Below are 12,349 nucleotides of genomic sequence, written 5' to 3'. Positions count from 1 at the left end.
CAAATTCCCATACATCTGGCGACGCCCCACCTCCGGACAAAGAAAGCCGAAAATTTGATGCGGCAGGAAAAAGAGTAGCATCACAGGCAGCCAACCAGTGGCGCATCGCAAATTCACAAGCGCTGCTGGCCAGATATGACCGCGCACACTGGGACGAGATGCAACTTCTCGTAGACCATCTTCCCCAGGAATACCAAAAAAGGGCGCAGCAAATAGTTGAAGAGGGACAAACGATCTCAAACAATCAAATCCGCTCTTCACTGGACGCAGCCGATACTGCAGCAAGAACAGTCAACACCGCTGTCACCATAAGGAGACACGCTTGGCTACGCACTTCAGGCTTCAAACCTGAAATCCAGCAGGCTGTCCTTAATATGCCCTTCAACGAGAAACAACTTTTTGGCCCTGAAGTGGACACAGCCATTGAAAAACTTAAAAAGGACACAGACACGGCCAAAGCCATGGGCGCACTCTACTCCCCGCAGAGCAGAGGCTCTTTTAGAAAAACACCATTTAGAGGGGGGTTTCGTGGCCAACCCACAGACACCACCAGCCAACAAACAAGAACCACACCATATCAGGGTTCATTCCAAAGGGGAGGTGTCAGGGGATATAGAGGGGGTCAATTCCCAAGGAGTAGGGGAAGATTCCAAACTCCAAAAACACCTCCACCTAAACAGTGACTTTCAAGTCACACAACCCCTTCACTCAACACCAGTGGGGGGAAGACTAAGCCAATTCTACCAATCTTGGCAACAGATTACAACAGACAATTGGGTATTAGCAATAATCCAACATGGATATTGCATAGAATTCCACACATTCCCACCAAACATCCCTCCAAAAACACGCAAAATGTCACCACAACATTTAGAACTTTTAGGACTAGAAGTTCAAGCACTACTGCAAAAGGATGCAATAGAGCTAGTACCAGTACAACAAAGAAACACAGGAGTTTACTCCCTGTACTTTCTGATTCCAAAAAAAGACAAAACATTAAGACCAATATTAGATCTCAGGACACTAAATACCTACATCATATCAGACCACTTCCACATGGTCACACTACAAGACATCATTCCACTGCTCAAACAGCAGGATTACATGACCACATTAGACCTAAAAGATGCGTACTTTCATATACCGATACACCCTTCTCACAGAAAGTACCTAAGGTTCGTATTCAAAGGAATACATTACCAATTCAAAGTCTTACCATTCGGAATAACAACTGCACCAAGAGTGTTCACAAAATGTCTAGCAGTAGTAGCAGCACATATCCGAAGACAACAGATACACGTGTTTCCCTACCTGGACGATTGGCTTATCAAAACCAATACAGTAAAGAAGTGCACAAACGACACCACATATGTCATACAAACCCTTCACAAACTGGGTTTCTCCATCAACTATACAAAATCACACCTCGAACCGTGTCAGACACAACAATATCTAGGGGCAACCATCAACACATCAAAAGGAATTGCCACTCCAAGTCCACAAAGAGTGCAAGCATTCCACAAAGTAATAAGTGCTCTGTTTCCAAACCAAAAAATACAAGCAAAATTGGTGCTAAAACTTCTAGGCATGATGTCATCATGCATAGCCATTGTCCCAAACGCAAGACTACACATGCGACCCTTACAACAGTGCCTAGCATCACAATGGTCACAGGCACAGGGTCAACTTCAAGATCTGGTGTTGGTAGACCGCCAAACATACCTCTCGCTTCTATGGTGGAACAGCAACAATTTAAACAAAGGGCGGACATTTCAGGACCCAGTGCCTCAATACGTTATAACAACAGATGCTTCCATGACAGGGTGGGGAGCACACCTCAATCACCACAGCATTCAAGGACAATGGGATGTACACCAAACAAAATTTCATATCAATTACCTAGAACTGTTAGCAGTATTTCTAGCGTTAAAAGCCTTTCAACCCATAATAACACACAAATACATTCTTGTCAAAACAGACAACATGACAACAATGTATTATTTAAACAAACAAGGAGGAACACACTCAACACAATTGTGCCTCCTAACACAAAAAATATGGCAGTGGGCGATTCACAACAACATTCGCCTAATAGCACAATTTATTCCAGGGATCCAAAACCAACTAGCAGACAACCTTTCGCGAGACCACCAACAAGTCCACGAATGGGAAATTCACCCCCAAATTCTGAACAAATACTTTCAAATTTGGGGAACACCCCAGATAGATTTGTTCGCAACAAAAGAAAACGCAAAATGCCAAAACTTCGCATCCAGGTACCCACACCGCGAATCACAAGGCAATGCTCTATGGATGAGTTGGTCAGGGATATTTGCATACGCTTTTCCCCCTCTCCCTCTTCTTCCATATCTAGTAAACAAGTTGAGTCACAACCAACTCAAACTCATACTAATAGCACCCACATGGGCAAGACAACCTTGGTACACAACTCTACTAGACTTTTCACTAGTACCGCATGTCAAACTACCCAACAGACCAGATCTGTTAACACAACACAAACAACAGATCAGGCATCCAAACCCAGCATCATTGAATCTAGCAATTTGGCTCCTGAAATCCTAGAATTCGGACACTTAGACCTCACACAAGAATGTATGGAGGTCATAAAACAAGCTAGAAAAGCTTCCACTAGACACTGCTATGCATCTAAGTGGAAAAGATTTGTTTGCTACTGCCATACCAATCAAATCCAACCATTGCATGCCTCTACAAAGGACATAGTGGGATACTTACTACATTTGCAAAAAGCAAACCTCGCTTTTTCATCTATAAAAATACACCTCGCAGCAATATCTGCTTACCTACAAACTACTCATTCATCGTCTCTATTTAGAATACCAGTTATTAAAGCATTCATGGAAGGACTAAAAAGAATTATACCACCAAGAACACCACCAGTTCCTTCATGGAACCTTAACATCGTCTTAACAAGACTCATGGGTCCACCTTTCGAACCCATGCATTCCTGTGAAATGCAATATCTAACGTGGAAAGTCGCATTTCTCATTGCAATCACATCCCTCAGAAGAGTAAGTGAAATACAGGCATTTACCCTACAAGAACCATTTATTCAAATACACAAAAATAAAATAGTTCTAAGAACAAATCCAAAATTTCTACCAAAAGTCATCTCACCATTCCATTTAAATCAAACAGTAGAATTACCAGTGTTCTTCCCACAGCCAGATTCCGTGGCTGAAAGGGCACTACATACATTAGACATCAAAAGAGCACTAATGTACTACATTGACAGAACAAAGCTAATCAGGAAAACAAAACAACTGTTCATAGCTTTTCAAAAACCACACATAGGAAATCCAATCTCTAAACAAGGCATTGCTAGATGGATAGTCAGATGTATTCAAACATGCTATCTTAAAGCCAAGAGAGAATTGCCTATTACACCAAAGGCACACTCAACCAGAAAGAAAGGTGCTACAATGGCCTTTCTAGGAAACATTCCTATGAGCGAAATATGTAAGGCTGCAACCTGGTCTACGCCTCATACATTTACTACACACTACTGTGTAGACGTACTAAATGCACAACAAGCTACAGTGGGCCAAGCTGTACTAAGAACATTATTCCAAACTACTTCAACTCCTACAGGCTAAACCACCGCTTTTAGGGGAGGTAACTGCTTTATAGTCTATGCTAAACATGTGTATCTGCAGCAACATATGCCATCGAACTGAAAATGTCACTTACCCAGTGTACATCTGTTCGTGGCATTAGTCGCTGCAGATTCACATGTGCCCTCCCGCCTCCCCGGGAAGCCTGTAGCCGTTTAGAAGTAAATCTTAAATCTTAAACATTTGTACATTTGTAAATAATTATTATAAACCTTTTATGTACATACGTATTCACTCCATTGCATGGGCACTATAAGCAAACAACTCCATCCTCACCCTCTGCGGGGAAAACAATCTAAGATGGAGTCGACGCCCATGCGCAATGGAGCCGAAGAAGGAGGAGTCCTTCGGTCCCGTGACCAAAAAAGACTTCTTCGAAGAAAAACAACTTGTAATACTCCGAGCCCAACACCAGGCAGCGGACTGTGCTAAACATGTGAATCTGCAGCGACTAATGCCACGAACAGATGTACACTGGGTAAGTGACATTTTCATTTTTTTTTTTTATGGAAGTGGTATACCTTATGGTGCCTTAAAGAAGGGGTTGTTACAGAAGAACACTAAGGAATCCACAGTTTTAAGATGCTTAACATATCTAATGGATTGTAATGTAACATACAGTTCATTACGAGTACATCTGACCGCAATAGTGCCCTACACAAGGGTAACTTAGGAAGAAGTCTCTTTACGGGGCCAGTAACAAAACATTTTCTAGAAGGACCTAAAAGAATTTCACCTCCAAGAAAGATACCTGCACCCACATGGAACCTTATTCTGGTGTTAATTCAGTTTATGAAACCACCCCTTGAACCTTTGCATAAAGCATCACACAAAATGCTCACTTTAAAGACAGCCTTTTTAATGGCCATAACGTCGTTGTGGAGGGTGAGTGAATTATACAGGCCCTCACAAACCAAGAGCCATTCATGCAGATCCATGACAGAATTGGCATGAGGACAGACCCCCAGTTCCTACCAAAGGTAGTCTCAATTTCACATAAACCAAAGTATACAAATACCAAGCCTTTTCCCAAACCCGAATGGTCAGGCAGAGGAAACGTTACATACATTGGAAGCAAGAAGAGCAATAGTGTACTATATAGAAAGGACACATTTGTACAGGAAATCAAAACAATTATGTGTCTCCTTTGCAGACAACATGGGAAAGTCAGTTTCTAAAAGTACGGTGGCTAGTTGGACTTTGGAGACAATCCAAATAGGTCACACAGAAGCGGGTGGAAGATTAGGAACAATCCATAAATAACACTGAACAAGGAAGCAAGGGGCAACCATTTTTTGATTGTATTTGGAGGTTGTAAGTGGGAAACATCCTTTTTTACGACTTTTTTATTACGAAAGTCGTGGTTAACGAAAGCGTAACAACGCTTTTTTTAACCACGACTTCGTATTTTTGTGCCTTAACTACGTATGTTCTGAACAACGAACATGCGTGGTTAAGGTACAAAGAAGGGAGTTGGCGAAGGTAAGTGGTGGGTTTAGGTTTTGGGGTGGGGTTGGGGGGGTGGGGTGTTTTTGGTTTTGGGGAGGGGTTAGGGGGTTTTAGGTTTTGGGGTGGGGTTGGGGGGTGGGGCGTTTTTGGTTTTGGGGAGGGGGTTGGGGGTCAGGGGGTTTTAGGTTTTGGGGTGGGGTTGGGGGGGTGGGGCGTTTTTGGTTTTGGGGAGTGAGTGGGGGGTCAGGGGGTTTTAGGTTTTGGGGTGGGGTTGGGTGGGGCGTTTTTGGTTTTGGGGAGTGGGTGGGGGGTCAGGGGGTTTTAGGTTTTGGGATGGGGTTGGGGGGGGTGGGGCGTTTTTGGTTTTGGGGAGTGGGTGGGGGGTCAGGGGGTTTTAGGTTTTGGGGTGGGGTTGGGGGGGTGGGGTGTTTTTGGTTTTGGGGAGTGGGTGGGGGTCAGGGGGTTTTAGGTTTTAGGGTGGGGTTGGGGGGGGTGGGGCGTTTTTGGTTTTGGGGAGTGGGTGGGGGGTCAGGGGGTTTTAGGTTTTGGGGTGGGGTTGGGGGGGTGGGGTGAGGGATGTAGGGTGAATGGTGCCTATTGCTAATGATTTTATCAGGAATGCCTTTACAACAAAATATCGTTGTTAAGGCATTCGTGGTAAAATCATTAGTAGTAAGGACGAGGTTGGTGTTCCGACCTCGTTGTTAAGGTTAGTAGTTGTTTTTAATTCGGTGTTCCGTCATATAATCGGTTGTAAGTGCGTGCATTTTTCCAAGAATTGTGGTGCTAGGCTCTTTCCTTTGCTTGATAATTTGTATCCCAGAAACAGAACACTAAGGAAGGCTATTTTTGTTTTGTTTTTTTTAATTGAATTTATAGACTAATTCGGCAAATCCTAGAACAATGTCTGATACCCGTCTTAGATGTTGGAGTAATTCATCATCCGTGGGATAGATATCATTTACATTGGACAATGCTTCAGGGTCAGTGTCATGCAATATTGAAGTCACACGAGACGCGGACAGTCCTGGACTGTTCTTGTACCCCTGGGGTAAATTACATAATTTGTTCTGATAGCCTGGTGCGCTGAAACTTGTTAAGTCTCTACTCTCAGGAGCTATATTGTGGCAAAAGAAACCACTGGAAATGTCCAGTGTTGTTTTGTATTTTTTGTGCATGATGTTGTTCACGAGTGCTGTGCTATGTGAGTTTTGTATAGCGTATGTGCGTGCATGATTGTTTAGATGTCTGTAGTCTAAGACTATTGTGTACGAATGGTCCGGTTTAGCTACTGGGGGAAAAAAGGATTATTCATTGGTGAGACACAGGGTTGGATTACGCCCTGGTACTCTCGTTGTGTAACAATTTCCATCAAAGGTGCTTTAGCATCATGTTTTATTGGATACTAGGGTTGTGGTTGGGGTTGAGTTTTAATAGGAATTACATAATGGGGGAATCTTTATCCCATCCTAAGTGGTTGCAATTTAACGCAGTGCCTGCGCCATTGGCCAATCGATGGCATAGGATTCTGCAAGCTCATCCGGAACAAGAGGCAAGAAAGAAGGTTTGATAACATCTTCCCCATATGGGCAAGTATGGACAAATTCAGGTGGCCAATACCTTTCGGCCAGTAGAATATCATATATTTGTACAACATGGTCCCAAAAGATTGCGTCGATTGTGCACTCAATGTCGCCGTCTAACTGTAATGTTACTTTGTACACCCTATCAGGCGTGGATACTCGCATGTCCACAGTTTCTACTTGTAGGAAGTCATCAATTGCTTTCACCTCCAGATGCTCTAGAAGATTCAGGCGAACTATTGTGACCTCTTCCGCGCTGTCTAATAGCGCTAATGCCCACTTGTTGTTCTTCAATAGAGCCCTCTTCTTGAGTGGCATGTCTAATTGCAACTGCTGCCACTTTTTTCTTTTTGAATTGGTGTTTTTGTTGGGGAAGGTTCTCTTGTTTTTTAACAGAAGCTTCTGTAGAGCATTGTGATTCCTGTCTCGGTTTCATATACTCAGTTCTTCACTCTGACCGGCCATCTCTCTCACTACGTTTTTCCGGTGAATCCTGAAAGGAACAAGATTGGCGTGTATCAGTATATTGATATCTGTCAGGCGTTTTTATACTATCTCTATTTCTGAGATAATATCTATTCTGTGGGGTCTCCGTATGCGGCGATTCTCCCCTTTCTTTTTTAGGTGTTTGTTATCCCAGCGTTTCTTAGTACTCTCAGGAGCTTGCTTGGTAAAATCTCTATTAGATTTACCCTGAAGTTGTGGTTTTGTGGGTCTGGCCCCCAGTCTATCTCGACCAATGCTAGAGTAGGTCGCTGTGATAATCTTTGGCAGCTCACGTTCTTCATCCTGTGGAGGAATATCCCGGAGCCGCATGTGCACCGCTGGTGCAACTGCTTCCCCTTTAAGGTTACTTAATATAATTGAGGATACTGTAGCAAAATTGCCCATTAGTTGCATCTCCATGTCCAGGGCAGCCCCGTATCCATCTTGAATTTATTTCAACACTTCCGGTAAATTGGCAAGTGTCGGTGTGCCATGCACAGTAGTATAGAGCATGGCAAATACCGTGCTCCATGTATTGCAGTTTTCTATAGGGGGAATCATCCCAAATGGCAAACACATAGTTAATATTCAATGCTTATCCTGAGGTCCCATATGGGGAAATACTGCTTCCAGTACATTTTTTTTTTTAGCTAACCAAAACTGAATTTCTTCTCGTTTGACAGGTACTTTACCCATGATCGAATCTACAGTCGCCGGATTAGTACCTGGCGTTACTGCATGTGGTTGCGTCTGAGCAGCATGTGCTGGGTTTGTATTCAATGTTTGCATTACAAACTGCAATCGTCTGTATATTTCTATCAGCTCAGCATATAAGCGGCGGACTTCAGGTACAGTCAAGTTTGCTGCATCAGGGTGCAGTGTATATGTGGCCAAAATAGGCCAGGTAGGACCGTCATTACTTAGAGGACCTAACGTAACGTGTAAAATTGCATGGGGTAGGGCACCATCAAGCCAATTATTATGTTCTTGGTAAGATAGAGGTATTTCTAGAAATGCATATGCTCTGTATTGTGCAGGTGTATGGTGATGAACTGTATTTGTGTTCCCGTCAGCTGCTGGAAATGTGACCCAAGAATAAAAACAGTTCTGTTCTATAGGCTGAATGAGCCTCAACAACAAATGTAACTGGATCTCCCCCCCCCCCCCACCCCCAGCCAGGGCCATTAGGCTATGTGCTAATAAATGTGCAGGAAAGGGTGGTTGCATATTGACTGCAATTCCTACCTGTTGTGGGTTCGCCATAACGAATGGTAAATTTTGTTCGGAGGTAAGCACACCAAATGGGGATTATCCTTTGAGTTCAAACTTGAACAACCTACAGCGTTAGTTAGGTACTCCCTACTTAGCGGAGGAGGAAAATCCTCAATACTATGTAGTGAGACAGAGATACTCGGGAAGACCCAAAAATTAGAGCCTGACCAAACGTTGGCTGCGCCATGTCACGTAGGCTCTCATTATTCTAATGAGACTACTGGATTTGGGAGGCAGAATCACTTGCACTGGGAGGGACTGAGTCTAAACCCACTACAGGTGGGTTTTACTCCGGCTAATTAGCAGTGCTTCATCTCCACCCAAGAGTAGGGATGATTGGGCAGCCGAGCGCATGACACAATTGACCCCTCAGGGAAATCGTGGTCACTCAGATCTCATCCGTTTCTCTCAGTTACATTAGGCAGTATATATTTCAATAAGGTTTTAATAAAGCAACTGCAATCTTTGATATTAAAGCACATACTGAAATAACTAGGACGATGAAGCATGACAGGATTAAAATTTTGACAAGGAGAGTAAAGCATAAAGATAACTCTACCATATTGTCATTAGAATCATTAAAATAATTCCTTCTTAGGCTATGTTAGAGCACAGCATGTTGAGCTCTAGTTCTGCCCTTCAGGTCCCCCTGGGAAGACATCATCCCTCATACCTGAGCAAGAGGCCTGTAGTCTACATAAGCAGCTGTAGCGAACCGTTCAGCAATCAGTATACAGTCGGGGTCATCTGGCTGGAATCTCCCTCTAACATGTATGGGACAGAGAAGTGTTTTTATAATAAAACCACATATGTTCTGAGAAAATGTCCCTACGTGAGGATGTGTATGTTTCTATGAACACTAGAGACAAAGCGTTACCACGTTTACCGGCAACCTATCTTACTGCAGCCTTGAGAAAAGCACAGTGAAAGAAATGTCTTGTTTAAGAACGTAGTGCTGACCTAGGAAAAGAACAGCTAGATAGTGAGAAATCAAACAAGACCACAAACGTGGCTATTGTTAAAATAATAAACAAAGCTGAATAAAATATGTCTATGTTAAAGTGCACAGCGGCAGGCCTAGTTGCTAAAATAACGTGTATGAAGCTATAACTAAAATGGCTACACTACAGCGTGCTGCTCATATTTTTACTGATCCTCTTGAGCTACTTACTCAGTAATTTTAATCGGTATTTCTGGGCGAAGAAGAGTTCTATCGTAAATACTTCCACCAAAGTAACCAAATTCCTTACTGTGGTGCGTAAAGTGAACACTGCTAGTTAAATCACTCTTATTGGTGAGGAAAATCATGATTCCATACTTATGCACTAAACAGGTAAAAGAAAACTAATGCCCAGGCGGCAGGTACTCAGTATATTGTAACCACATCTGTAAGGGCTAATAGTATATCGCGTATCGTGTTTTTTGTTTTCTCATGAAGCAGACTCCATGTAGTATCCGTTTCCCACACATACCTGTCTCAATTCATGCACAGGCCCCATAGGGATAAAAGGGGGCTTCATTCTTTGAGTCATACGCTTCAGGCAAAAAGGCAAAATGATATACATAATTGTTAGCCCTACTTGCCTGACACTAGCGAGTAGACCATTCCCGTACAACCGATTGAGATGCAGGGGAAAAGGGAGATTTCTAGGCAAATAGCCAGTTCAGATCAAAGCCCAGGGGGGCTGAGCTGAACTGGAGTCTGGAAGGGTCTATTTATTATTTTGTATTGTCACAGGATGTTCAAACTGTGAGAAAGGGAGCATGATGGTTCGGAGAAAACCGTAAGAAACACTGGGCGAAGGACGCTGAGGGGTACACAAGGCACACTGACACAAGACTAGTTGGTCATTTGAACATAGGTTTGGTGGAAGATGACTAGACTAATCCTTACTGCTGAGTTGCTGTCATAGAAATAACTGATGAATAGCAGCTAACAGTTTGGGGTACCTAGACACCCAACAGCTCCAAGAGGCAATGAAAGTTCTACAAAAATGTGTTGATAACTTAGTAAATTATACTACTTTGGCTACCCCAGTATGAGTAACTCTTGTAACTCTTAGCAAGACTGGCTGAACCTTAAGACCATTAGATTTGTTATATGCAATGTTTTATTTTTTATTTTTACAAGATCTGTTAGTCTTGCAGTTTTTCTCCTTTTTATTCTCAGGGTAAGATTGGGCGTATGTTATCGGATTTATTTAGAAGTGGAAACGGCCTCTGCTCGAAATTTTAACTTGTCCCTAGACACACAAATTTGTGAGGTACAGAGAATGGTAGTGGAGAACACTTTTTCTTTAAAAACTCAAACATCAATGAAACATCTTTTTGATTTGTAACATTTTCATGAACTCCAAGAAGTTGCCTTTAAATTCTACCAGTATAAAATTTATAATTGCAAAGCATGACCAACATACGCTTTCCTATGTGTAAATCTAGAATTAGTTTCATGCCATGAGATTTAGGAGGCAACACCTGTCTTCTGAGAAAAAATAAGAGAATGTTATGCTGTACGGCTGTTCAGATTTTATCATCATTTACGCTCATGTTAAAGTACAGAAGGGCGTGGAATGAGGGTACTTTTTTTATTGTTTTTACCATATATGTATTGTATAAAATAAAGTTTTTAAAGTTTCAGTTGAGAAAAAAAATATGCATTTGGAAATATGATTTTAGGTCAGGACATACTGAAAATGTGTGACAATTCCATATTTTAAAAGGTGTGACAATTCCATATTCTATTGGTTTTCTGATGTTTCATTTATCTTTTTCAGCATATTTGCGTTATAAGTGAAAGTGGAAAGGAGAAATACAAAGCATGAGTGGCTTGCTCAACTACTCAGGGATGCTCCAGCGACTTTACTTCACTGGTCTCTGCTTTTCACAAGCTTTAGCTCACTCATTCGGATCCACGGATACTCTGACGTCTTCATCATACGCTCATTGTAGATAAGGATTTCACCATCATGTTAGAGATATTGTTAACCATTTGCCATATGTCCAAACCTGATTATTGGCATGCATGATGAAGGTGCCAATCACTGCCATGTTGTCTGATTTGGATGTGTCTGAGGAAAAGCACTGAAGTGTTTGCTCAACTCTTATGCTAAGTAGACACATCCGCATAAATGGAACCAAGATTTCTGTGATTAAATTAAGAAGTAAGAGCCATTTCAGAAATAAAGCCTTCTGGGAATGTTTTTATAAAAAAAATAATTTATAATTTTTTTGTATTTTAATTTAGTAATGAATACCAGTGTTAGCGGTTTTCAAACAATTATGCTGTGTATGTAGTTGTTCAATGTATTAAGTGCATCACATATCAGAGCACTCTAGATGTACTTTATTTGATTACCATAGACCATGGGATGCCTTGGTGCTCTTAGAGAGTTTGTTTAATATATATTTTTGGGATGAGCACAGTAAAGAAACTGCTGAAGATGTAATGACAAATGAATGTTAAATAAATTTGAACAGAAAAACCTATTCTACGTCGTCTTTTAAGGTTTTGCTTGTACAATCCCTTGCAAATAAAAAATATATATATATTTAAAGGGGTTCAGAGCCCACCCACGACTTACCTTTACTTACTATTACCAAAACGTATGTGCTATGACACGGTCAGCGCTGTCCGTATCATAACATTTTTTGTTTTTTACTTTAAGCCATGTCGCACAGCAGCTTGTTCTGCTGATTAGTATGTAAAAAATAAATAAGTAAAATTGACAAAGCCAATAGATGCTGTATAGGCGAAACCTTACTGGCTTTGCCTAGGCTTGTTTGATTCTTCTTAGCTGTCTAAAGTTCACCTAAAATGTAGTCCTCAGAATGTTTTTAGTCAACTCTTTTCACCCTCGGTGTACCAAGTATGGAAAGCATGGTAAATTAAATCTGCCATAGTGAACA

At 41.8% G+C, this 12,349-nt stretch overlaps 1 protein-coding gene across 1 annotated transcript in view; it reads left to right on the top strand.

The window, feature by feature from the left end:
- The window catches only part of HPRT1 (hypoxanthine phosphoribosyltransferase 1), a 486,680-nt gene extending 474,751 nt beyond the window's left edge, over nucleotides 1-11,929 (top strand). The window contains exon 9 of the mRNA XM_069212493.1: nucleotides 11,218-11,929. Coding sequence (XP_069068594.1) covers nucleotides 11,218-11,265 — 48 coding nt within the window. The 3' untranslated portion in view covers nucleotides 11,266-11,929. The remainder of the gene's footprint in view (nucleotides 1-11,217) is intronic.
- Nucleotides 11,930-12,349: the final 420 nt, after the last annotated feature.

This window comes from Pleurodeles waltl, chromosome 2_1 (assembly GCF_031143425.1).
Source record: "Pleurodeles waltl isolate 20211129_DDA chromosome 2_1, aPleWal1.hap1.20221129, whole genome shotgun sequence".
Taxonomy (NCBI): domain Eukaryota; kingdom Metazoa; phylum Chordata; class Amphibia; order Caudata; family Salamandridae; genus Pleurodeles; species Pleurodeles waltl.
This window is presented reverse-complemented; position numbering and strand designations above follow the sequence as displayed.